This window comes from Canis lupus, chromosome 1 (assembly GCF_011100685.1).
Source record: "Canis lupus familiaris isolate Mischka breed German Shepherd chromosome 1, alternate assembly UU_Cfam_GSD_1.0, whole genome shotgun sequence".
Taxonomy (NCBI): domain Eukaryota; kingdom Metazoa; phylum Chordata; class Mammalia; order Carnivora; family Canidae; genus Canis; species Canis lupus.
The window spans coordinates 103857220-103883275 of NC_049222.1; the positions used below are offsets into that span (position 1 = coordinate 103857220).

At 46.9% G+C, this 26056-nt stretch overlaps 3 protein-coding genes across 8 annotated transcripts in view; 2 read left to right on the forward strand and 1 right to left on the reverse strand.

Annotated features, from left to right (window-relative positions):
• Positions 1-14: 14 nt before the first annotated feature.
• On the reverse strand, positions 15-2602 carry NDUFA3 (NADH:ubiquinone oxidoreductase subunit A3). The gene is made up of 4 exons (XM_038527890.1): positions 2245-2602; positions 1948-2022; positions 617-694; positions 15-173 (listed from the first exon to the last, which is right to left on the reverse strand). Exons 1-4 carry the CDS (start codon positions 2585-2587, stop codon positions 82-84), a joined length of 588 nt encoding a protein of 195 aa, XP_038383818.1. The 5' UTR covers positions 2588-2602; the 3' UTR covers positions 15-81.
• OSCAR (osteoclast associated Ig-like receptor) lies at positions 2467-8516 on the forward strand. The gene is made up of 7 exons (XM_038527871.1): positions 2467-2696; positions 3103-3232; positions 3882-3914; positions 4100-4111; positions 6255-6554; positions 7412-7693; positions 8216-8516. Exons 2-7 carry the CDS (start codon positions 3196-3198, stop codon positions 8386-8388), a joined length of 837 nt encoding a protein of 278 aa, XP_038383799.1. The 5' UTR covers positions 2467-2696; positions 3103-3195; the 3' UTR covers positions 8389-8516.
• Positions 8517-8874: 358 nt separating this feature from the next.
• The window catches only part of LOC106559612 (T-cell-interacting, activating receptor on myeloid cells protein 1-like), a 28136-nt gene continuing 10954 nt past the window's right edge, over positions 8875-26056 (forward strand). For 4 of the 6 annotated variants that reach the window (XR_005354446.1, XR_005354447.1, XM_038527843.1 and 1 more), the window contains exons 1-6: positions 8875-8996; positions 19610-19787; positions 19913-20715; positions 23987-24022; positions 24662-24952; positions 25219-25515. Coding sequence is in view for 4 of the 6 variants with exons in the window: in XM_038527843.1 (XP_038383771.1) it covers positions 20673-20715; positions 23987-24022; positions 24662-24952; positions 25219-25515 (667 nt within the window). In the remaining 2 variants the exon portion in view is untranslated. Of the gene's footprint in view, positions 8997-17696; positions 17799-19609; positions 19788-19912; positions 20716-23986; positions 24023-24661; positions 24953-25218; positions 25516-26056 lie in introns of those variants that run through there. The other 2 variants (XM_038527844.1, XM_038527845.1) reach the window with 2 other exon arrangements.

Consider the following 26056-nt stretch of genomic DNA (forward strand, 5'->3'; position numbering starts at 1 on the left):
CACTCAAGCTCAGATGCTGGGGTCACTCTATGCATTTTATTGACTACAGGGAAGGGGCCACCTCCATGTCACCAGAGGTGCTCACAATTTCTTCAGCCACTCCAGACTGGGGCCCTGGGGGTCCTGGGGGTGGCTGGGCACGTCGGGCATGTTCCCATCATCTCGGAGGGGCACTGTGGGGCAGGAGGGTGGGCCATTGAGACCAACAGGTCTTGGGAGGCCCATAAAGGCTAGTCTGTCAGTTTGGACTCAAAGAGAGAAATGGGACCCCAGAGGAGAGGTGAGAGAGGGGATGCAGAGAGAAGCAGGGAGATAGAGACCTGGAGGTACGGAAAAGCAGAGAGACAGAAACAGGACAGACACCTAGAATGACAAAAGTCCAGAAAGGAATACAAATCTGGAATGACAACAGAAACTCAAAAGTGCAAAAACAGACAGGAAATGATTTTTATGGCACATGGATCAGATCTCAGAAAAAAGAAAGTCCAGTCCATACAGCAGGTTCTCAGATCCTTGCTGAGGAAGAACCTACCCATGATTATTCCTCCCCCAGCGCAGGAAGGTCCCTCCTCACCCTCCACCCCTGCTTTGGGCCAGCCCTCCAGCTCCCACTCACCTGGATAGTTGTAGGGTGTGGCCTGGTTGATCATGGTGGCATATTTGGTGAAGGGACTGAAGATGGGCAGAATCACAGCTGTGGAGAGACGGGTGAGGCCCAGGGGAAGGTGGCTTTCAGGACAGGGGAGGGGCAGAAGCTGAACCTCAGCAAACTAGGAGTCAGGTACTTAGGAGGAGGGGAGCGGGGAGGTCCTGCCCCTCCAGGAAACCCCATGGCATTCTGAGATCCCCACTTATCAGTGGACGGAGCGGGAATGGGACCTAGAGGGCACAGAGGAGGGAAGACATGGGGGTGGTCACAGAATGAGGGCATGAGTGTAGAGGTGGTCAGGGAGCACAAGGTAGTGGGTGAGAGGAATGGTTTGGGGATCTTCCAGTGGAATCATGAACTGTTACAAACCGAGGAAAGGAAGGGTTGTCTCAGAAATCACAGTCCACCTAGGGTGGGCACCAGGAGTCTCAGGGAGTAGGGCAGGGGTGGGGGGTAAAAAGAATGTTCTAGGCCAGCACTGTCCAGCAGAAACATAAGAGCCACATATTTAGTTTCACACCTTCTAACAGGCACATAAAAATAAAAGATACAAATGAGTTTTTAAAAATGATTTAACCTGGCATATTGGAAACATCATTTCAATACCCCATCAACATGAAAGAAGCAGAGATATTTTATATACTTGTCATTCGCTTTGCAATCCAGTGTGTACTTTACACAAAGCCTACCCAGCTCAATTCACAGTGGTTCGGTTTCGGGCGCTCGGTGGCCGGTGTGGCCTGTGGCTGCCATGGGGGACAACTGTTCTAGAACCTCAGCGGGCTGCGGGCGGCCTGCAGACCAGCAGCGCTGACAGGACCTGGGACCTGGGGGAGATGCCGCATTCCCTGCCCATCCCTGACCTATGCCGAGAGCCTGCCCTTGAACAAGACCTCCCGCACGTTAAAGTCTGAGCAGCCCTGCTCTAGAACAGAAGCTGTCAGTCAAGGCAGCGCGGAAGAGGCTTTTCACCGGAGATTCCCCAGCCCCACCTCCACCCCACCCCACTCCAAGCTTAGTGTGGGGCGGGGCGGGGGGGGGGGCAAGGGTGAGGAGTGGTAGGATTCTGACCGTGTTTTTAATGCACAGCCAGGGCTGAGAACCTCGCCCTGAGGGTGGGGTGGGTGGGGTGGGGGAGGGTCATGGACCTCCCAGGTAGGTGTGTACAGGGTGGTCCTAATAGTGGGGGTGGGGCGGGGTGCAGACACACGAGGGGGCCCTAGAACGTTGAGGGTACAGGGCAGAGCGCTAGTGGGGAGCGACGGGACCTTGGGTGAGGGCGCTGCACGCTCACGCACCGAGGCCCCCGATGGTGAAGGACGCGACCAGCACCGGCTCTTTGGCCCAGGCATCCTTGAGGAAGGCGGCGAGTCCTGGAGGGGAGGGCGAGGAGGGTCATTCCTGCAGGGGACGCCTCCGGTGACCTCTAACCCTCTCGCGCCACCCCCGCCCCGGAGGAGCCCTCTCGTGATCTCGGCGCCCCCCTGTGGCCCTGCCCCCACCGCCTGCACGGAGGCTCCGCCGTGCCCCAGCACCGGCACCACCGGGGCTCCGGGAACCAGCGGACCCAGCGCGCCGCGGGCGCCCTCACTTACTCCCGGCCATCTTGGTCTCGGCGGCGGCGGCGGCGGCGGCAGCAAGCGGCCGGAGCACTCTGGGAATTGTGGTTCCCGCGCCCGAGGCTCCGCAATCTGAGTGCGCATGCGCACTGGCACAGAACTGCGGCCCGGGGCTGTGGCGAGGACGCGAAGCACTCTGGGAGTTGTGGTCCCCGCGCTCGAGCCCCCGCAGCCTGAGTCCGCACGCGCGCACTGGAGCAGGACAACTGTCAGAATCCGCGGCAAAGAAAGCAGGCGGCACTGCGAATTTAAGTGCAAATCTGTCTCCGCCTAGGAGTCGTGCCTGAGGAGTACTCCCAGTCCTGCAGCTGCGACTCATCCAAGGCGGAATGCAATAGTCCTCATTTTAGAGTTGACTCATGAAAGCCCATTTCACAGATGAAGAAGCGGAGGCTGGGAGAGGACAGATAACTTAGCTATCCTTTGAGGTCTCAGCTCAAAATCAGTTCATCCTGGAAGCTTTAAGTCTCATCCCAGGAGGGTTAGGGGCCTTCTGTGGACTCTCTCAGTGCCACATGTGACCTCCATGTAGCTGACTTTTTTTTTTTTTTTTTTTTTTTTTTTTAACTCACCTGGTCTGCCTCTGTTTTTACATCAGACTGGGAGTTTCTCTAGGGCAGTAACGGGGTCTGATCCCTCTCTGTGTCCCCAGAATAGCGCAGCACAGGGTCTGGCACATCATAGGTGCTAGTTTTAGTCTTTTTTTTTTTTTAAGTTTAATTAGTGAACACAACTGGTTATGACTGCCCCATCTCCCAGGCTTTTCCACAGCACCATGGGGCTGTGACACAGTCACCCAGAGGCCCCCACTTCCCTCCTCCCTTCCTTAAACAGAGCTCTGGCTTTCTGGTATTGCATTTCCTGAGAAGTGAGAGGGCACGGCTGAGCCCTGGCTCCTGCTTCTGCTCCAGCCAAGATCTGACCACCATGGCTCTGGCGCTGATCCTTGAGCTGCTGATCCTCTGTGAGCCACCCCTCCCCCTTCTCCCTGGGTCCCAGGCTGGCTTGGGTGCAGAGAGACAGGCTCTGGGGACCTGGACACTCTGAGCAGGGAGAGGGAACGGAAGAGGGCTACTGAGTCCCTCTGAGGGTAGGTGCGGGATGGTCAGACAGCACTAGCTGAGGGTTCAGAATTCTAGACCCAGAATAAGGGGACAGGACCCAGATCCTTGGGTCCTAACACAGGAGAACACAGAGGTCTTGAATTCCTTCCTAAGGACTGAACTCTTGGGAATGACAAATGTAGAATCCTAGACTCTGATGTGGGAAGAAGAGGAAGCCAGAAGACCTGGGTCTCTGGGAAAGAAGGGAGCTGGGGACCCAGACTCCTGGACCCCAGAGAGGAGACACTGTGGGCTCAGATTACTGTCTCCTGGAAAAGGTGGAGTCCAGGGGTCTGGACACTGGGTGTAGAGGCAAGAGGGGGCTGGGGCCAGACTTCAGACTAATGAAGTAGGCAGGGATTAAGAGCCTGCAGTTCTGGCTACTGAAAGAGGACATATGGGTAAGATTCCTGTTTCCCAGAGGAAGATTTAGATTCCTGGGTTTGCAGTGAGGTGAAGCTGGGAGAAGCCTAGAACTTTGAAAAGACTTAGCCCCTCCGTGATCTACAGGGCCTCTGTGTCATTCAGACATCACTCCAACTGGTGAGTAATATCCCCCAGCCATTCAGCTGTAAGCCACTGACAGCCCATTTCCAACTACTCAGATTTTATTTTGGTGCCCAAGCTCACCCCAGATTTCCAGATTTCCCTCCCTCCCGCTCCTCTCTTCTTACATCTTTTCTTCCCTTTCTCCCCCCTTTCTTTCCTTCTCATCTTACTCCCTTTAGTGACCAGGATAGGTGAGTAGTAAAGACCATGAACTTTGGAACTAAAGATCTCTAAGCTAGAACCCCACTTTCACCATATTATTCACTTGCAACTTTGAACAAAGCATCACTTGCTACTCAGTTTCCTTCTCTGTGAAATAGGCTATTGTGAGGATTTAATAAAATCACCCATGTATACCAGGAGCCTGGCTAGCTCAGTCCATAGAGCATGGGACTCTTGATCTTGGGGTTGTGAGTTTGAGCTCCATGTTGGGTGTAGAGATTATTTTTATTTTTTAAAGATTTTATTTATTCATGAGAGACACACAGGGAGAGGCAGAGACACAGGCAGAGGGAAAAGCAGGCTCCCCCAGGGGAGCCCGATGTAGGATTCGATCCCAAGAACCCAAGATCACACCCTGAGCTCAACCACTGAGCCACACAGGCATCCCAGTGTAGACATTACATTTAAAAAATATTTTTTAAAATAAATTTTAAAAATCACGTTGTAAAACCCTTGACTCAGAGCTTGGTGTAGTGCAGGGCTCAAGAAATAGGATCTCTGGCCAATGCCAATTATTCCCCCATTTGGAAGCCCATTTGGACAGGAGTAGGGATCCTCCATCCTGAGAGAGCCTTGAGTTTCCTTCTAGGTTTTCTGATGGGTGCGATCTCTTTCTCTCAAACCTCCCCACTACACTACACCTTCAAACAAGAATCACCTGGAAAACCACTGAAAACCACCTTAACTATCAATTTATTTTAAATTAATAGTTTTTAATGATACAGCTAACATATATTCATGGTTTAAAAAATCATTACCAAAGGACATATAACCTCCCTCTTCCCCTTCCTCATCTTCCTTAAATAAGCTGTGATTCCTTACCAAAAAATTTCCATGCATTCAGACTCATATATGTAATATATACTTTGTTTTATTGCCAAGGCAAGATTGATATTTCATGACCCATGTTGTTCTGCATCTTCTATTTCTCACTTTACAATCTCTCTTGGAGATGTTTCTGTATTATTATAACTAACTACATTTTTTTTAAACTGCTGCTTACCATTTGCTATGTATGGTTGGAGTCTAGTTTATTTGGCCCTCTTGATATATATTTAGGTTGTTTCCAGGGTCTTTCTCCAGTCTCACCCTAATTAATGCTTCAATGAGTGCTCCAAAGTGAGCTTGTTGTGCCTCTGTGTGTATATCTGTCTAGGGTGGAACAATGGAATTATTAGGGCATGCCCTTTGTGGATTTTGATAGAAAGAGATAAATGAACTGCCTTCACAAAAGGTGCACTCAAGTATACCTACCTACCTGTTTCACCACATCTTCACTTAAACAGGAGATAAACAATTGTTTTAATTTTTGACAACCTGATAGGCAAAAATATCTTACTGTTGTTTAAATTTTTTAAAAAGATTACTAGTAACATTAAGCAACTTCCCCCGCTCCCTATGTGTTTTCACACCTTGGATTTCCTCTTTTGTGTACTGCCTTATTCATGTTTTGTCCAATTTTCAACTCAGCTGGGTTTGGGATTTCTTTCTATACTCTTAATCTATGTGATGAATGAATAAGTCATTTCTGCCAGTGCTGTTGATTGTTTTCTAGCTCCATTTGTCTAGTCTCATATACAACTTCAAATTTTGCAGTCATCAAATTAATTAACCTTGTCTCTTCTGAATTATTTTGTTCTGTATTTTAAGATAGCTTTTTCTACCCCCAAGACAGATATATTTTCCTATATTTTCTTCTAATACTTTTACAGTAAAACAAAACAAAATAAAACATTTAACCTGGAATTGGTATTGGGGAATGGTCTGAGGTAGGGATACACCTCCCCCCCCCCAGTAGATAGCAAATTTGGCAACTACTGAAATATGCTGACTATGATACAAATAGTCTGAAGAACAATTTAAAATTGCAGATTTCAGGGACCCAATCCCTTGACATTATGTTTAAAAAACACGGAGTCAATAAAGCTCAGGAGTGACCCTGCTATTCTAATTTGCGGCTAGTCTTGACAATCCTTGACTGGGGTCCAGCACCTTCCCTATTTTATAAGCAGGGAACTGAGGATGAGAAAGAGGCAGGGACTGCCCCAGGTGATTCTCTTCCCACCCCACCTGCCCAGGAAGCCCAGGGACCCAGGAATTCTGTTTATTCAGTCTCCCCAGCCTTATACCCCAAGCCATGGCTGGAGGCTCAGCCTGCTGCAATTGTAACCCCTGGGGTCAACGTGACCTTGAGGTGCCAGGCACCTCAACTTGCCTGGAGGTTTGCACTCTTCAAGTCTGGAGAAATCACTCCTGTGCTGTACCGGGATGTGTCCATGGAGCTGGCAGAGTTCTTCCTGGAGGAGGTGACCCCAGCCCAGGGGGGCAGTTACCACTGCTGCTACCGGAGTCTTGGCTGGGACCTGGGTATCTGGTCCCACCCCAGTGATACACTGGAACTGCTGGTGACAGGTGAGGTCCTGAGGTGGGGCGCTGAGGGGAAAGGAGGGACTTTGGGGTGTGATGAGGGAGGGAGAAGGAGGGACTGAGAGATACAGGAGATACGGAAAAAGACATACAGAGACAGGCTTGTACAATGACCCAGAGCAAAAATTACTACATGAGGGAAAGAGAACCAGAGAAATGGATGATTCTTTACTAGGGACGACTGTGCCTCCCAGGTGACCTTTGGCAATACCTGGAGACATTTCTGGTTGTCACTACATTTTTGGGCTATCCCTACTACCAGAATTGCTGCAAAACACCCAACAATGCACAGGACAACCTCCATCCTCACCCCATACAACAAAGAATTATCTGGATTTATCCAAAATGTGACGAGTACTGTGGTTAGGAAACCTTGGGAGAAACCCAGAAGCACCAGAAGAAACCATACGGCAGACACTGCCTCGGAGATCCAGGGTAGTGAAACACACAGCGCGGGGGAGATTAAAACAGGGACGTACAAAGAGAATTTCAGTGAACCACAGGCAGACAGACAAGGGGACATCCGGGGACACAGAGGCAGAGACTGCAAGAGAAAGGTGTGCTCGGGGATGAAGATACAGGGGGCGCCACCGACTAGGATGCAAAGGACACAAAAGCAGAAATAACGAGAGACACAGAGATGTTGGGAGGGAGGGAGAGAAATGCAGAGTGAGGCAGGGCAGGGGCGTCGGTGAGCGGCGGAGAGGGAACGAGAGCAGGAGGCGGAGGCAGCGGGAGAAGGGGGCCAGGCCGGGGGCACAGGGCCGGGGAGCGGGAGGAGGGGCGCAGGGCCGGGGGGCCAGGCCCGCGCCAGCGCTCGCCCCCGCCCGTGCCCCTCGCAGACCAGCTGCCGCGCCCGTCGCTCGTGGCGCTGCCCGGGCCGGTGGTGGCGCCCGATGCCAACGTGAGCCTGCGCTGCGCCGGCCGCCTGCGGGGCATGAGCTTCGCGCTGTACCGCGTGGGGGTGGCGGCGCCGCTGCAGTACCGCGACTCGGCGGAGCCCTGGGCCGACTTCCCGCTGCCCGGAGCCCGCGCGCCGGGCACCTACAGCTGCTACTACCACACGCCGTCCTCCCCGTACGTGCTGTCGCTGCGCAGCGAGCCGCTGGTCATCAGCGCTGACGGTAAGGGCCCGGCGCCCGGCCGCAGCCCCTGCTCCCTGGCGGGGGAGTCCGGCCTCCGGTGCCTCCCTGCTCCCCAATCTAGGGGTCCGGGCCCCCAGCCCCTGCCAGGAGTCCGGGCCCCCTGTTCCTCCCTACTCCCCAGCCCAGGGATCCAGCCCCCACCTTGGCCCCTACTCCCCAGCCAGGGGATCCAGGCCTCGGGTTCCTCCCTGCTCCCCAACCCTGGGGTCTGAGACCTGGTTCCTCCCTGCTCCCTATCCCAGGTGTCTGGGTTCCCAGCCTCTCCCTGCTCCCCAGCCCAAGGATCCAGGCCCCTGATTCCTCCCTGCTCCCCAGTCTAGGGGTCATGACTCTACCCCCTTCTCCCAGACCCAGGAGTCCAGGACCCCTGCTCCCACTGACCCATCTCAACTTTGAGACTGGGAGCTGTGTCCCCAGTATCACCCTGTAGGTTCAAGACCCAGATGGCAGGCCCAGACTCTGGGTTCTGGAGCTGAAGGCCTCTCTCTTGCTGTCCCACAGGCTCAGGCTCCTTGGACTACACTCAGAGCAACCTCGTCCGCCTGGGGTTGGCTGGCCTGGTCCTCATCTCCCTGGGCACACTGGTTGTTTTTGACTGGCACAGCCAGAGTCGCACCCAGGCAGCGTCAGGCCCTGAGCCCCAGAGGACTGGATACAGATGCCTCCAAGTGTGAGAAGACTTCCCAGAGATGGGGAGAAGAAATAGGTTTCCTGGGGGTGGACAGGCCCTTTCAAGAGCCCCTCAGTCCTCCTGGCTGAGCTCAGCTTCTGAGTCACAATAAACTTCCTACTGTGTTCTCTAGCTCCCTTCTGGGTCATTCCTCTAGTAGATCAGTGGAAGGCTCTATCTATGGTTGTGTCTTCCTAGTCACGAGGCCTGGGTTTGAGTCCCAGTGCTGCTGCTCACTCGCTGGGATATTAGGAAAGTGACCTCTCCCAAGTCTAAATTACCCTAACTGTAAAATGGGCTCAGTGATAATACCCACTTCATAGTCTTGTTGTAGGATTAAGTTGGCAATACACACAAAGCCCTTAAAAGTGACTGGCCTATAGTAAACACTCAGTAAATGTTAGCTCTTATATAACTGTAGTTTCTACCAGATGCACAGGACTGGAATGAAGTTATAGGGTTTGTTTGTTTGTTTTCCATTGTGCATGTTCCAGCTGAACTTTTAAGCAATTCACTGCCATTTCCTTCATGACTTCATTCTTGGTCGCCAAGCAAACCTCTTCTGAACACCTCCTCAGACCTTCACCAAAGTCTAGACCAAGATCAGACAAGGTAAAACTTTTTCCCTATACAGCTTCGTTTGTGTGCGGTGCAGGTTGTTTTCTTGAGTCATTGTCATAATTAAGCGGAGTCTGTTGCCAAGGCTACAGCAAGAGCAGTGTCCGCACAAGAGCTTTGACCTAGACATTTATACGTTGCACCTGCCCGCTTCCCACCGACTCTTGGCTGCTTTCACCATTGTGGGTTTTGTGTGTGTGTGTGTGTGTGTGTGTGTGTGTGTTTAAGATTTTATTTATTTATTCATGAGAGACACACAGAGAGAGGCAGAGACAGAGGCAGAGGGAGAAACAGGCTCCCTATGGGAAGCCTGATTCAGGACTCAATCCCAGGACCTTAGGATCAGGACCCAAGCTGAAGGCAGACAGTCAACCACTGAGCCACCCAGGCACCTGCGTTATGCCTAATTTTGATGGAGCATACATCCTCTTCTTTTGTTACTAAATTTTCCACCTTCCCCTCCTTCTCTCCCCACTTTATCAAGGAGAGGATAAATTCCATTTTTTGGACAGCCCCGGCTCCATCACTCACTAGCGAGATAGCCTTGAGCAATCTCTAGAGTCTCTTGAATTGTTGTCTGTGAAAGAGGAAACTAAAAATATCTACCCTCTTGGTTCAAGAGAACCAAACAACTTGTCCCCAACATGTGGAGAGAGATCATAAAAGCGCAGATCAGCTGTTTTAACCTATTCACTCCGTTTTGGGGAGACATTGAGTAGGAAGCAAAGCTTACATCACAGCCCTGTACATGCATCCACTTACATCTATAAACTAGAATTCAAGTTCTATGAAGCAATATCTACTTCCACTATTTTATTATAATCTGTTTTATTTAAAATGCTGATCATGACTCCTTTCATTGATACAACAGCTCACATGCCTAACATACACGGTGAAACATGACTTTAAGAAGTTGGGCAATATTTGTTCTTTGGTTACAGAAACTGATTTCTGGACTTGTATAAAGACCAGTAAATTCAAAATATGGATAAACAGTGTAAAATGATGCTATTTCAACACCCAGTTCTCCTAGTAGTTGAGATTTGGGTGCTGAAATTCAGCAGCACTGAAATTTTGGAATCAAAGTAGCCACCTGGGTTCATTGACTTTTGCTGAAGAGACAAGAGGAGGGACTTCCAAGCAGGACTTTCTGGGTTTGCACTTAGTACCAGTGGGGACTCCTGTGGAGCATGTCCTGGGCAATCTCTCTGTGAACTGTGTGTGGATATCGGAAGTCAAAGGAGAAGCAGAGACCCAGGTTCACATGAAGGAACCAGATGTGGATGGGGCTGCAAAGTCATCAAATCCAATCTTCTCATTTTATGGATGGGAAAATGGTGGAATGGAAGGGTGGCATGGAGCTCCCCTAGTCATACAGGAAGTCAGTGTCACATCAGGAGGCTCCATCTATTCATTCATTAGTTCCTTTACTATTCAACCACTTATCCCAGTCATTCATTGTCATCCATCCTTTTGTTCATTGATTCTCATCCTAGTTTCTTTCTATCCATCCACCCATCCCCTTTCCTCTTGCTCTTGTTTTTTTTCTTGCTCTTATTTAACTATTTATCCTTTCTTTTGCCCTTATACCCATCATTCATTCATTCTCACATCCATTCACCCATTCCTCCCTTTACTAATCAGTTAATTTATTAATCCACTCATCTATTTATTATACTTATTCAGTATCCATCAACCAACCTATGCATTTACTTATCCAAAAACTTGAAGGTATCTTCTTCAGTAAGTGGGGAGAGGGGGAAGGGACATTGGAAAATTTAATAACAACAGAAGAGGATGTGTGCTCTACCAAAATTAGACATAAATCAGGAATGGAACACATGAGTTTTGAGTGGTTAGAAGTGCTCTGAGGCGGAAAATGTGTGTACGAGAATGAGAAAGGAATAAAGGTTAGCCAGATGAAAACTAGAACGTTATTGATAAATAATATTATAAATAGACTATTATTATTTTTACTTTTAAATATTTATTTAAATAAATAAATAGCATCTGAGTGGCTCAGTGGTTGAGCATCTGCCTTCTTTCTGCTCAGGTCATGATCCCATGCTCTGGGATCAAGTCTGCATCTGGCTCCCTGTGGGGAGCCTGCTTCTCCCTCTGCCTGTGTCTCTGCCTCTCTCTCTGTCTCTCATGAGTAAACAAAATCTTTTAAAAGAAAAAAATATGTATTTATTTAGAGAGAAAGCATGTGTGAGCAGGGTGAGGAGCACAGGGAGAGGGAGAGAGGATCCTCAAGCAGACTCCTCGCTAAGCGCAGAGCCCGACACGGGCCTGGATCTCGGGACCTTGAAACCACGACCTGAGCAGAAACCATGAGTTGGCCACCCAACCAACTGAGCCACCCAGGTGCTCCTGTCACTTCCACTTTTGAATGAGAAAGAGAAAGGGGAATATTATTACATTTAACCATTGCAAAGCAATTCACCATTCCTGAGGCAGTGGTTCCTTTTTCTTTTTTTTTTTTCTTTTAAGATTTATTTATTTATTTTAGAAGGGGGAATGGGCACAGAGGGAGGGGAGAGCATCTCAAGCAGCCTCCATGCTGAGTGCAGAGCCCAATGAGGGGCTTGATCCCATGACCCTGAGATCATGACCTGAGCAGAAACCAAGAGTCAGACGCTCAACCGACGACACCCTTAGGGGCCCCCAGGCAGTGGTTCCTTTTCTTTGTCACCCACAAATGCTCACAAGGTGTTTGAAGTGAGATTGTGACACATCTGCTACCAGCTCTACCAGCTCTCCTTTTCTATCTGCCCTTGCCTGGGTCTGCACTCATCCTTCTGGTCTCAGGTTACATGCTGTTTCCCCTGCAAGCTTGCCTGGCCCACCTGTGTTCCCATAGTTCCCTGAGTATTTACACTGTATTCTGATTCTCTCCCCGCCACCCATTAGACCACAAGTTCCTCCCGAGAGGGACCAGGTCATTTCATTTCTGTGTCTCCAGAGCCTGGCATAGGTCTTAGGAAATGTACACAGTGTGTCTGGATGAGGCTCAGCACCCTGACAATGATCTAAGTGAGTTCCGTACTTTTTTTTGCCTTTGTGCAGTGGGCAGAATGATGCAAAACTGCTCCCCGCCGCCCCTGCCAACAAGTGATGTCCTGATTCCTGGAACCTGTGAAAATGTTGTGCATGGCCAAAGGACTTCCTAGGTGTGATTAAATTAAGCATCATGGGGTGGGGAGGTTATGCAGGATTATTTAGGTAGGTTCCATGTAGTTACAAGGGTCCTTATTTATAAGAAGGAAGAGGTCAGAGTCAGAGGCGGGAATGTAGAAACAGAAGCAGAGGCCAGTGTGATGCAGGGTTATGAGCCAAAGAATACAGGCTCCTCTAAAGCTGGAAAAGTCAAGGAATTGGATTCTCCCCTAGAGCCTCCAGAAGGAATGCAGACTCTTAACCCATTTTGGACTTCTGACCTTCAGAACAGAGAGAGAAAACATTTATGTTCAGGCTACTAGTTTGTGACAATTTGTCACAACAGCAATAGCAAAACTAATACTCTTAGCTTCAATGAGACCTCTTTCCTTTTCCCACAAACCCAGGTATGTTCACCCTTAGGACTTACACTTCGGTCCCCAATCTTGCTTCCCCCAGGTCCCCATTCATCCACTTGGCACACATTTTTTCAATGCCCTCCATGTGGGGGGGCACTGTGCTGGGTGCTGGGGACAAGCGGGGAATGACAGCAGGCATAAACCCTAATCTCATGATGCTCGCTGAGAAAAGCATTAACCAAATTGCTACTCACTGTATTGATGAGGGAGCACTTTGAGCTGATGTAAAAAAAGAGAAGGAAAAAAAAAACCTATTATGATTTTATGTCTCTTTCACTTCACAGTATATAGTTGAAACAGTCTGGGACTGTTTACCAACAGCTTTGCTCTTGTCAACATGCAGTTTTCCGGTGTGGTTCTGAGGCAGCATGAAAGGAGGAAGAGAGAAAGACAGAGACAGAGAGAAACAATCATTTTGAAAGAATAAGGCCCAGGATTTGAACATGTCTCCTCTACTCTCATCCCAGAACTCAGTTCTATGGCCAGGTCTAGCTGCAAAAGTGGCTGGGCTCTAGCATGTGACCTTCTAAAAATGGGCAGGTGGGTTCTATTACTTAAAGGAAGAAGGGAAATTTGGATGCTAGGAAACCATTAGCCATCTTCATCAGTACAACTATAGCAAAACAGAAGAGAGAGATTTGGTCTAATCTTGGAGCTCTCTGATGGCTTACTGAAGTGAAGAGGTGAGATCTGAAAGGTGAGCAGATTTTAACAAGGTAAAGGTGCTGGAAGGGTGTCCTAAGCAGAGGGAAGAGCATGTGCAAAGCCCCCCTCCCACCCCCACCCAATGCCGGGTGGAGGGCACTGGGATTGAGAGATGCAAAGTTGTGTGCTCCTGCCACCTTGTGGTCACACCTTTTTCCTTGCAATCCCTGAACTCCCTAACAGGCACGTCATAGGACTGTTAGCCATCCTTGTCTATTCTGGCTCGACACTGAGTTGTGAATGGCAGTGACCAGTGTCATTTCCAAGCTGGAGTGTTTAATTGTAAGGACTCCCTCCTCCCCACTCCGAGCTCCCTCTTTTCTTGGACAGAGTGACCAGCAATGTCGGAGATGGTGGCTGCTCCACTGGTCGGGGTGCATGAGGGACAAAGATGAACCAGACCCCCCACCAGCTGCTCCTACTAGAGTCTCCCTGCCCTACCTGGCTCCAGGCACTCCTCCTAGGAGCCAATCAATATTACCATCTTTTTGTATGCCTGTCTTGGTCAACTTGGGCTTTTTAAAAATGCCATACGCTGGGTGGCTTGAACAACAGAAACTTATTTCTCACAATCCTGGCAGCTGAGTGCCAGCATGGTTCTTGTGAAAGCCCTCTCTCTGGCTTGCAGGTGCCCTCTTGTTGTATCCTCACATGGCAGGGGGAGAGGGAGAGGGAGAGGGAGGGAGGTGAGGGAGAGAGGGAAAGAGAGACCTGAGGTTCTTCTCATGTCTCTTCTTATAAAGGTACTAATCCCAACCATGTGGGCTCCACCCTCATAATATCATCAAACCTAATCACCCCCAAAGGTCTCACCTCCTAATACCAGCACACTAGGGGTTAGGGGCTTCAATATAAGAATTTTGGGGAGACACAGACATTCAGCCAGTAACAACATCCTTCTGGAGATCTTGTACCCATTGCTTATTTTTAAAGAACTATGGAAAGTTCATGCCACGGGAAGGTGGTGGGGGGCTCTGCTATGGCATCCTGGAAACCCTTCACATGGCTACACAGTCAGAGGCTTGAACTGCAGCTAATCTGAGTCCGGGCACAATGCCTTATGATCCCACTGGAACACGCAAGGATGGGAGGTTTGTGAGGAGCTGCTGTGAGCCCATCTCCCACTCACCTTATCTTCTTCCCGGGAGACTTTTGCCAGACAGCTTCTCATTGCTTCTCAGGTTCCAATGAGGCGTGATGCTTTCTGCCCTGCTCCCCTCAGACTGCAGCTCCAGAATACAAAAATGCTCAGCTGCAGTCTAGATTGGGCTCTTGTGGGTCTGCAGAAAGAGACGTGGCCTTTATTTCTGGTTCCTGGCACAGAGCTCCTAAAACTCTTGAGATTTACTGAGTGACCAGGGTGACAGAAGCATCTTTTGTTCTAATGAGGCCACACTTGGTGAGCCTCTAGGTAGCTTAGGATGGGGACTGATCATCAGAAAGACCAGCCATGTGACTGGAAGCTTGGAATCTTCAGCACCATCCTCATCTCTGGGGAGAGGGGAAGAGGCTGGGTATTGAGTGATTAACTCAATGGCCAATAATTTAATCAATCATGCCTCATAGTGGAACTTCCATAAAAACCATGTGATGAAGAAGAAAGATCTTTCTAAGTCATACAAATTGTTTAAGAAATCTGGTTACGGGAAAAAAAAAAAAAGAAAGAAATCTGGTTACGGGACACCTGGGTGGCTCAGCAGTTGAGCGTCTGCCTTCAGTTCATGGCATGATCTCAGTCTGAGGATAGAGTATGACATCAGGCTCCCCACAGGGAGCCTGCTTCTCCCTCTGCCTGTGTCTCTGCCTCTCTGTGTGTGTGTGTGTGTGTGTGTGTTTCATGAATAAATAAATAAAATCTTTAAAAAAAAAAGAAATCTGGTTACGGGGGCTTGGGTGGTTCAGTCGGTTAAGCATCTGACTCTTGATCTCAGCTCAGGTCTTGATCTCAGGGTTGTGAGTTCAAGCCCTGTGTTGGGCTCCATGCTGGGTTCAAACTTAAAATCAATCAATCAATCACTCAATCTGATTAAAGTGTTGAGGTGAAAGCTTTGCCAAAAGTATCAGTGTTGTTTCCGGTGCAATTAGGAGAATCACATAAATAATTCATTTTACTATATTGTTCTCTACTCTGTTGAAATAAATCTACACAGAGAAGTGTTATTTAAACAAAAGGGTCTCATAAGAATCTCAAAACTTTATTTTTTTAAAAGATTTTATTTATTTTTTAAAAGATTTTTATTTATTTATTCATGAGAGACACAGAGAGAGAGGCAGAGACAGGCAGAGGGAGAAGCAGGCACCCTGTGGGCAGCCTGATGTGGGACTCTATCCTGGACCCCAGGATCACACCCTGCGCCAAAGGCAGACTCTCAACCACCAAGCCACCCAGGCATCTCGAATCTCAAGACTTTAAAAATCATTGCCATATCTTTTGGAGATCACCCTCAAAGAAACTCCTGTGATTATAATTGGTTTCTCTCCCCAATAATTCGTTGCCTTGTTGATTTTTCTATATTACTGAACAGAAAGATAAGTAAGCTCTGTCAAGACAATAGTCTCAGGGGCATGTTGCTTTTCTTCCAAATTAATGGTGGAAAAAATCATAAAAACCTATGATGTGCTTGGCTTCTTATTTTAACAAAGACATTGGGAATTTTGTCTGAATTGGCCTATCGATCAAATACAGCTTGTCGACTTGTAGATTTGAATCCTGATTTTTTAAAAACTGACAGGGATGCCTGGGTGGCTCAGTAGTTGAGCATCTGCCTTTGGCTCAGGGCGTGATCCCAGACTCCCAGGATCGAGTCCCACATTGGATTCTTTGTGTGGAGCCTGCTTCTCCCTCTGCCTGTGTCTCCACCTTTCTCTCTCTCTGTATCTCTCATGAATAAATAAATAAAAATCTTTTTAAAAAAACTGACCGAAGAATATATTTGATATTATTGAGGAAATATGGATACTGACTGGATTATGCGATGGTAGCAAAGATACTACTATGATATTGCTTTGGTGGTTATTATATATTTTTTAAAACAGATTCTCATCTGATAAAGATAGCTATGTACTAAAATATTTTGGGATTAAAAAGATACGTTCACAAGAAATTTACTCAGTAAAATCTAATTATTTAATAGCTACTATTACTTAAAGTTTTTTTTTTTTTTTAGTATAGCTGACACACAATATCACTTTGTTTCAGGTGTACAAAAGAGTGATTCAACTTCTCTATATGTCACACTGTGCTTACCACAAGTGTAGCCACCATCTATCACCATACAACACTATTACAGTCTCATGGACCATACTCCCTATGCTGCATTTTATATTCCCATGACTTACTCCATAGCTGGACACCTGTATCTCTCTCTCCCCTACACCTATTTTCCCCATCCCTACCCCCTTTCTTTCCGGCAACCATCAATTCGTTTTCTGTATTTTTAGGTTTGATTCTGCTTTTTATTTATTCATTTTTTTAGACTCCACATATGAATGAAATCATATGGTATTTGTCTCTCTTAGTCTGACTTACTTACTGACTTACCTACTTACCAGGTGTTGGCACAATACCCTCTAAGTCCATCTGTGTTGTTGCAAATGACAAGACCTCATCCTTTTTATGGCTGCATAATATTCCTCTGTGTGTGTGTCACTTCTTCCTTATCCATTCATCCATTGATGGGTACTTAGGTTGCTTCCATATCTTGACTATTGTAAATAATGCTGCAATGAGTATAAGGGTGTACGTATCTTTTTGAATTAGAGTTTTCATCTTCTTGGATAAACACCCAGTAGTGAAATTATTGGATCATAAGGTATTTCTATTTTTAATTTTTTGAGGAACCTCCATACTGCTTTCCATGATGGATGCATCAGTTTGCATTCCCACCAACAGTGCAAGAGGGTTCCCTTTTCTCCACATCCTTATCAACACTTTTATTTATTGTATTTTTATTTTAACCATTCTGACAGGTACTTCATTATGGTTTTGATTTGCATTTCCCTGATGATTAGCAATGTTCATCATCTTTTAATGTGTCTGTTGACAATCAGTATGTCTTCTCTGGAAGAGCGTCTATTCAGATCATCTGCCCATTTTTAAAATTGGATTGTTGGTGTTTTTTTGGTGTTGGGCTGTATAAATTCTTTATATACTTTGAGTATTAACTCCTTATCAGGTATATCATATGCAAATATCTTCTCCCATTCAGTATGTTGCTTTTTTGTCTTGTTGATGGTTCCTTTGCTATGCAGAAGCTCTATATTTTTATGTTGATGTAGTCTCAATAGTTTATTTTAGCTTTTTCCCCTTTGATTTAGGAGACATATCTAGAAAAATGTTGTTATGGCTCACGTCAGGGAAATTACTGCCTGTGTTCTTTTCTAGGATTTTTATGGTTTCAGGTCTCTTAGATCAGAAACAAGACAAGGATGTCCATTCTCATCCATTTTATTCAAAATCATCCTAGACGTCCTAGCTATAGCAATCAGACAAGAAATAAGAGGCATCTAATCGGTAAGGAAGAAGTTAAATTTTCACTATTTGCAGATGATATGATATTGCACAAAGAAAACCCTAAAGACTCCACAAAAAATATAAGAATAAATGAATTATGTGAAGTTGCAGGATATAAAATTAATATCCAGAGATTGGTAGCATTCCTATATAGACTAATAACAAAGTAGCAGAAAGAGAAACTAAGAAAACGATCCATTTACAATTGTACCAAAAAGAATAAAATACCTATGAATAAATTTAATCAAGGAGGTGAAAGAACTGTACTCTGAAAACTATAAAACATGAATGAAAGAAATTTTTTAAGAAATTTATTCATGAGAGACACAGAGAGAGAGGCAGAGACCTAGGCAGAGGGAGAAGCAGGCTCCATGTAGGGAGCCCGATGTGAGACTTGATCCTGAGACTCCAGGATTATGCCTTGAGCCCTGAGCAAAAAGCAGATGCTCAACTGCTGAGCCACCCAGGCATCCCTGAATGAAAGAAATTAAAGAAATAGAAAGGTATTCCATGTTCATGGATTGGAAGACTATTGATAAAATGTCCATACTACCCAAAATAATCTACAGACTTGATGTGATCCCTATCAAAATAGCAACAGCATTTTACACAGAACCAGAACAAATAATACTAAAATTTATATGGAATCACAAAAGATCCCAAAATAGCCAAAGCAATAGCAATTACTATAATCATAATATATCAGACATAAGCATGGCCCTATCCATTCCCCTCCACCCCTAAAGGCAACCACAACCTGGTGCAAGTCTCTTTGTTTGTTTTATTATTTTAGAGAGAGAGAGAGAGCCTGCATGCGCCCACGTGCGCATGTGCATGTGAGAGCACGGTGGCAGGGGGAGGGGCAGAGGGAGAAGGAGAAGCAGACTCCCCACTTAGCAGGGAGCCTAATGTTAGGCTATGCAGTTTGAGAGTCAGGGGACGTGACTTTTCTTCTTGGTGCCCTGCTACAAGGACACACATACAGTTTCCATAATTGTATCAACATTTCTTATCCTACAGTTGCTCCTCTCATTGCCTTTCTTTTTTTTTTTTTTTTTTTCTCTCATTGCCTTTCTTGCTTCTCAGCTTATATCCTCCTCATAAATCCCCTTTCAATGAAATTTTGGGAAGAAATGTGTTATGTCCCATTGGCATGTTTATGTGAAAGTCCTTATATCTGTCCCTAAATTCAGCAGTCCCAAATTCTAAGCTTTTTATTTTCTAAGATTTTATTTATTCATGAGAGACATACAGAGAGAGGCAGAGACATAAGCAGAGGGGGAAGCAGGCTTCCTGCAGGGAGCCCAATGCAGGACTCGATCCTAGGACCCGAGATCACACCCTGAGCCAAAGGCAGACGCTCAACCACTGAGCCACCCTGGTGCCACCCAAATTCTAAGCTTTACAAGAGTTCACTTAAAAAAAAAAGATTTTATTTATTTGTTCATGAGAGATGCAGAGAGAGAGGCAGAGACATAGGTAGAAGGAGAAGTAGGCTCCTCACAGGGAGCTGGATGCAGAACTCGATCCCAGGACCCAGGACCATGACCTGAACTGAAGGTAGACGCTCAACCACTGTGTCACCCAGGTATCCCAAGTTCACTCCTTTTTTCAACCTTGAGTTTTTCTCATTCACAGCACTTCACTTAAAATTTAGAAAACCTTAAATTTCAATAATATTTAAAGGGTTAAAATTCACATATCAATTTCAGCCAATTTAGAAAACATATATAACCAAAGGAAAAAAATACTGAGCACAATTCTACTACTCAGAAAATAACACTTTAAAAATACTAGATATACCCTTCTAGATTTTTCCATGTGCAAGTCAGCTCCTGCCCATTGCCTGGGTCCACTGTCTGGATTGTCTCCTGTTCTGTCTACACTTCAACCAGATGTGGAACATGACTCCCTGAGTTCTTCTGAAGGGCTTCGTTACACCAGAGATCTAATGACAGAAGATTTCACAGAAGAGATTTCACCCACAAGGTAGTTCACATCACGTTCCACAGCAAACAACTTACAAACCCACTGCAGACATTTCCTTCTTCAAATTCCTTTTCTGCCATACTGCCTTTCAGTAAGTGTTCTTCTGTCTTATCCTTTCTTTATAGGGCCTGTTCTCTTGTTCTCCAGGATCCTGACCCTTCCCTGATGCCCTATGAGTTCTCATCTCTTTGCCCTCCGCCCTGGCCCTGCTCTTGCCTTTAGGGTTCCTGGGACACAATCCAGAAGTTGTTCACATTACTTTGCTCACATCCTATGAGCAGAAGAACCCACAATTTCCTAAGGCAGAGAAACGTTGTTTGTTTGTTTGTTTTTAAGATTTTGTTTATTTTATTGGGGAGGGACAGAGGAAGAGGGAGAGAGAGAATCAGACTCCCTGCTGAGTGCAGAGCCCAATGCAGGGCTCACAATGCTCAATCCCATGATCCTGAGATCATGCTCTGAGCTGAAACCAAGAGTCAGATGCTCAAATGACTGAGCCACTGAGGTGCCCTTAGAGAAATGTAGTTCTTATTCTGGATTGCTGGGAGCCCAGCTATTTGCTGTCACTGTGCAGAAGGGGACGATGGTGATGGAAATTCAGCTAGCAGTTTCTCCCATGCTTTGCATATTCATGGATATGCCTTAGAAGTGGGTGGCTGACTTCTGTGCTGTTGGAGGACTCAGTGGGTCAGGCCTGAAGGAAGTGACTTGAGAGTGTATTGCAATAGTCATTTCCTGATAGAGACTAGAAGACAGAAACCGGGGGCATGTAGAGTGGAGGGCTGAAAAACCAGAGGCAAAGCTGTTCCTGCATGTCCTGCAGTCGAGAACATTTGGCTAATCACCAACAGCAAGACTGAAGGAAGATCCTTAGAAGAGGCTTGTATGGCTGCCATGATGTCCCAACTCCTGGTTGTGCTCTATACTGGTAAGTCTTGGGGAAGGGCAGTCACTATGGGAGGTGGGGCTGGTCTGGGGCAGCAGCTGGAGCTGGCAAGGCCTGCAGGGCAGGGTGTGGAAACACAGACTAGAACCTTCTACAGAAGTTTTATTAAAACTAGAACCCTGAAAAAAAAAAAATAAATAAAATAAAACTAGAACCCTGAATACAAATTCTGTACACAGGATATGTTGGGGACTTTACACACATTTTCCTGTTTCCCCAAACTCAGTCAACCCTGAATTTCCTAATGACATTTTTCCCTCTGTACGTGGCATCTGTATTCTTTCCTATGTTATCTTCCTCTTCAAATTCCCCAGGTTTTTAATGTTATTATTTTTGTACTCAACTCTATCTTAAAAGAAAATCTGTAGAATACTTCTATTAATGGAAAATCAGTGTCCATCCTCAAAAACAGACCCTCTGGTCCCTGGGCCACAGTTTTCTGTTTCTGAGAGGTAGCAGTAAATGCGAGAAGCTGGCTGCAGACCAGCACTGGGCTGTGGTATTCCTCCATGGGATCAGAGAGAGAACCAGGAACCCAGAAGAGAGAGATTTTCTCACACAGGCTCAGCGATACTCTCCTGTCATTGCATGATCTTACATCTCTTAGAGAAATTCTCCCAAATAGTTCTCTTCCCCATACTTCATTCAAAGAATCCGAAACTCACAGCTGAAGTATGTGCCAAGGCCACTCGCTACTATGTGAAGAAGGTGAATTCAAATTCTGGTCTGCACAGTACCAAAAGCCATAATTTTCTATTGGGCAATATGAAGGAATTTAAAAGGTCCTAATTTGGGGGTTTAGGGGTAGAAATGTCTGGAGGGTGAGTGAAGGGAGTTGTGGCTAGAAAAACCTCAAGAAGGTAAGTGAACATGGATCCAGTGATCTAAATAGGTGTTGGCAATCTTCTCCTGTATAGGGCCTGATAGACAGGCTCTGTGGGCTGCATGATCTCTGCTGCTACCACTCAACACCTGTCAGAATGGCTGTCATCAAGAAGACAAGAGGCAACAGGTGTTGGTGAGGACGTGGAGAATAGGGAATCCTCACGCACTGCTGGTGGGGATGCAAACGGGTGCAACCACTGTGGAAGACACAGTGATTCCTCAAATTTTTGAGATTTTTGAGATTCCTCAAAAAGTTAAAAGTAGGGCTCGTGGGTGGCTCAGTTGGTTGGGTGTCTGACTCTAGATTTTGGCTTAGGTCATGAACTCAGGGTCATGAGCCTGAACCTCATGTTGGGCTCTACACTGAGCATAAGCCTGCTTGGGATTCTTTCTCTCCTTCTTCCTCTGCCCCTCCCCCACATACTCACAGTCTCTTTCTAATAAAAATTTTTTAAAAGCTAAAAGTAGAACTACTATATGATCATCAATCTCACTTTGGGGTTACATATCTGAAGAAAATGAAAACAGGAAATTGGAGGAATGTCTGCACCTCCATGTTTATTGCAGCATTATTAACAACAGCTAAGGCATGGAAATGACCAAAGGGTCCGTCATGGATAAATGACTACAGGAGATGTGGTCTGTATGTATAGTGGGATATTATTCAGCCGCGAGGAAGAAGGAAATCCCACCATTTGTGACAACATGGATGGACCTTGAGGGTTTTACATGAAGTGAAACAAGTCAGACAAAGACAAATACTGCATGATCTCACTTTTAGGATCAGTTTGGTCTAGATCTGAAAGTAAGGCCACCAGAGGGGGTAGATGGGGAACATACACTTCACCCTTGCAAGCAATTCCGATCTTATATTTTTGAGATTTACTCTGGGGCACCAAGGAGATGACTCATGCCAACCATCATACCAGGGATGCATTTAGGCTATTCCCCAAGGGCAGACAAGTATCTTCACACAAAGGACTGCATTCTCAGCAGCTACATGTCCCTTATCATAGGGTAGGGATCTCCCGACCTCCTTCCCCTGCTCTCAGTTGACGCAGATGGTTATGCTGTTGTGTTGGGAGGGAATTTGGGAAATAATTTCTGGGACTTCAGAAATCTTTGCAAATGACTCTCTTTACATAAGATTCAGACTCCATTGGTAATCATATATTTATTGAATATTTGCCAGTCTGCGCTGTGTTCTAGGTACTGAGGATGTATTCTCTGCTCTCAAGGAGCTTAAATTCTAGTGACTCCAAATCTCTTCAGGACCCAATAGCATCAGGAATAATAGGTGTCTCTAGAACCTAAGTGGTTGGATTTCCCCCCAGTCAAATGGTTTGGGTCATAATTAAGATCTTTCTCACACGCTAGAAGCCATGGTATGAGGGGAAGAGTAGATCCTGTGCCCTCTACAATGTTGACATGCTCAGGAGACAGCTTGAGTGACACACTTAGCATAACAGGGATGATCAGGAGCCAAGCATAGTGCCCCATGTCCTTCACCATGCCCTCCACCATGAAATCTTTTTTTTTTTTGTCCACCATGAAATCTAAAGAGGACATCACAGAATACAACAGATGAGTAGGGTGGATGGATAAAGGGTGGGGGAAATCCTTGGACTCTGAGGCAAAATGGCAAGGCCATCTAAAGTCCTGGGGCCATTGTAAGGAGAGAGGACACTGGGACAGTGAAGTGGGACAACATGAGAAATGACAGAGAGACTGAGATAGACTCCCAAGGATGTCTGTGTCCTGACTCCCTGGAGCTGTGGGTACATTCCTGGATGTGGCAAAGAAAATCCAAGTGGCAGGTAGTATTATAGTTGCTTATCAGTTGACCTTAAGGTAGGGAGTTGCTTCTGAATTATTTGGGTGGTCAGAGTGTAACCACAGGATCCTTAGAGTGTAGCAAAACAGGTACAAGAGGTGTCAATGCACCAACCATTGCTAGTTTTACAGCCAGAGGAGGAGACCACCACCAAAGGGTGTGGGCATGTCTAGACATGGAAAAGATCAGGAAATGGGTTTCATCTATAGCCTCCAGAAGGAAATCATCCACAAAGAACTCTGGTGTTAGCCAGTGGAACCTGTGTTGTTGGACTTTTGTAACCCACAGAACTGCAAGATAATAAATCTGTGTTGTCAGGAGCCATTAAACTTGTGACAATTTGTGACACCAGCAGCCCTAGGAAATTAACGTGAGGGGCAAACCAGCACCCATGCCAGATGGGCTCTCCTGCAGGAGGCTGAGACTGTCACTGAGTGTGATGACGGGAGTACATTCTCAGCAGGAGCCCCAGGGAGGCCCCTCAGGACAGGGCTCCAGGCGGATGCTCGTGTCTCATGGATGATTCTCTCACAGGGTTGTGTGCTGGCCGAGGAAACAGGATGACTGATGATGAGTTTCTTCAGTTAGATCCTCTCTCTCCTTTACTCCAAACTCCCCGTGTCCCTTCTCTTTACTTTTTTTTATATTAAATTTATTTTTTATTGGTGTTCAATTTACCAACATACAGAATAACACCCAGTGCTCATCCCGTCAAGTGCACCCCTCAGTGCCCATCACCCATTCACCCCCACCCCCCGCCCTCCTCCCCTTCTACCACCCCTAGTTCGTTTCCCAGAGTTAGGAGTCTTTATGTTCTGTCTCCCTTTCTGATATTTCCCACACATTTCTTCTCCTTTCCCTTATATTCCCTTTCATTATTATTTATATTCCCCAAATGAATGAGAACATACACTGTTTGTCCTTCTCCAATTGACTTCCTTCACTCAGCATAATACCCTCCAGTTCCATCCACGTTGAAGCAAATGGTGGGTATTTGTCGTTTCTAATGGCTGCACCCCGATGTTTATAGCAGCGATGTCCACAATAGCCAAACTGTGGAAGGAGCCTCGGTGTCCATCGAAAGATGAATGGATAAAGAAGATGTGGTTTATGTACACAATGGAATATTACTCCCTTCTCTTTACTTAAAGGGACTTCCTGAGAGCAGCTCAGGCACCAAATCCCATCCCCAAATCTGCTTCCTTCCAGAGACCCTTCCCAAGCCCTCCCTCAGTGCCTGGCCCAGCTGGATAATGCCTCCCAAGAGCAATGTGACACTGCAATGCCACACTTCCACCAATGATGTCAACTTTGCTCTCAGAAAGGGAAATGTTCCTGTGGAGTTCCCACAATCACCAGATTCCACAGAGGGCATGGCTCGTTTTCTCCTCACTGACCTACAAGCCAGCAGCTCTGGACTGTACACCTGTGAATACTACAGACGAGATCCCCCGCAAAGAAGTTCACAGCCCAGTGACATTCTCCTCCTGCTGGTGACAGGTGAGGAGGGTGCTTTGGAGTAACAGGGGCAGGTGTGGGGAGGAACCCCAGGGAGGCAGGGCGGGGGGGCGGTGGCAAGGGGAGATGGAGAAACACGGCAGCAGAACGACTTGGCTGGGCTTCACCCAGGGCTTGTAGTCAGAGTCAGAAGAGGGTGAGACCAGGGATCTGTCATCTTTCCTGCTTGGTGGAACCCCTGCCAGGAGAACAGGGTGGGGGGGATCTCAGGCTTCTCCCCATGACCTTGGAGCCCTCTTCTCTTCCAGGAGAGTTCTCTAAACCTTCCCTCCAAGCCCACCAAAGAGGTGTGGTGACCGCAAGAGAAAATGTGACCCTGCAGTGTCAGAGGCCAAACAATTCTTTCGAGTCTGTAAAGTTTGCTCTGCTGAAGGCAGGAGCAGCAGAACCCATAAGGGTCCAGGGTCCAGCAAAGAAGAAGATGAACTTCTCCCTCAGGAGTGTGACAGTCAGTGATGCTGGGAACTACAGCTGCGTGTACTTCCTGATGAGGGCTCCTTTCTGGGCCTCGGAGCCTAGCAACCATCTTGAGATCACAGTGAAAGGTGAGGCGTTTACTGTCAGGAGGACGGCAGATGGATTACCTGCCTGCTGAGCTGCTGGGACCTGAGAGAGAGAGGTGTGGACACAGTCTGTATCCACAAGACTCTGCAACTTGGGGAAATCATTTAGGAAAATCCAAGTGAGGGCCAGTATTCTGTGGAATAGTGTAGAGGATCTTGTGCCAAGGAAGGAGTGCAAATGGTGGAGAATCATATAAAAGGAGGCTGGGTGTGGGCTTCCCAGTGCAGGTGGCCAAATATGCTCTGAGGACACCAGGTGTGGGTGAGGGGGGATTTGCAATTGACCCCCACTAAGAAAATAAGAAGTAGCCACAAAACTGTCACATATATCCTGGGCAGGGCACAATTCATTTAGACTAACGTGTGAATGACACCTCCTGGGGTTAGGCAGGAGGAGGTTCTAGCAAAATGGTGGATGAGGAGCGAGAGAATAACAGAGAGCCCAGGAGCATCTTTCTGAGAAAGACTCAGAGACTCAAGGAAGATCTGTGTTCCATTTTCACTGGGACTCTAGCACTCTTGC

Coding starts and splice junctions, on each gene's coding strand:
- OSCAR (XM_038527871.1), top strand. CDS start 3,196: ATGGCTCTGGCGCTGATCCTTGAGCTGCTGATCCTCT. Junction 3,233..3,881: donor CCTTGAGCTGCTGATCCTCT/GTGAGCCACCCC, acceptor CGTGATCTACAG/GGCCTCTGTGTCATTCAGAC. Junction 6,555..7,411: donor ACTGGAACTGCTGGTGACAG/GTGAGGTCCTGA, acceptor TGCCCCTCGCAG/ACCAGCTGCCGCGCCCGTCG.
- NDUFA3 (XM_038527890.1), bottom strand. CDS start 2,587: ATGAGTCGCAGCTGCAGGACTGGGAGTACTCCTCAGGCACGACTCCTA. Junction 2,023..2,244: donor CGAGACCAAGATGGCCGGGA/GTAAGTGAGGGC, acceptor CCTCCCCTCCAG/GACTCGCCGCCTTCCTCAAG. Junction 695..1,947: donor CTTCACCATCGGGGGCCTCG/GTGCGTGAGCGT, acceptor GTCTCTCCACAG/CTGTGATTCTGCCCATCTTC.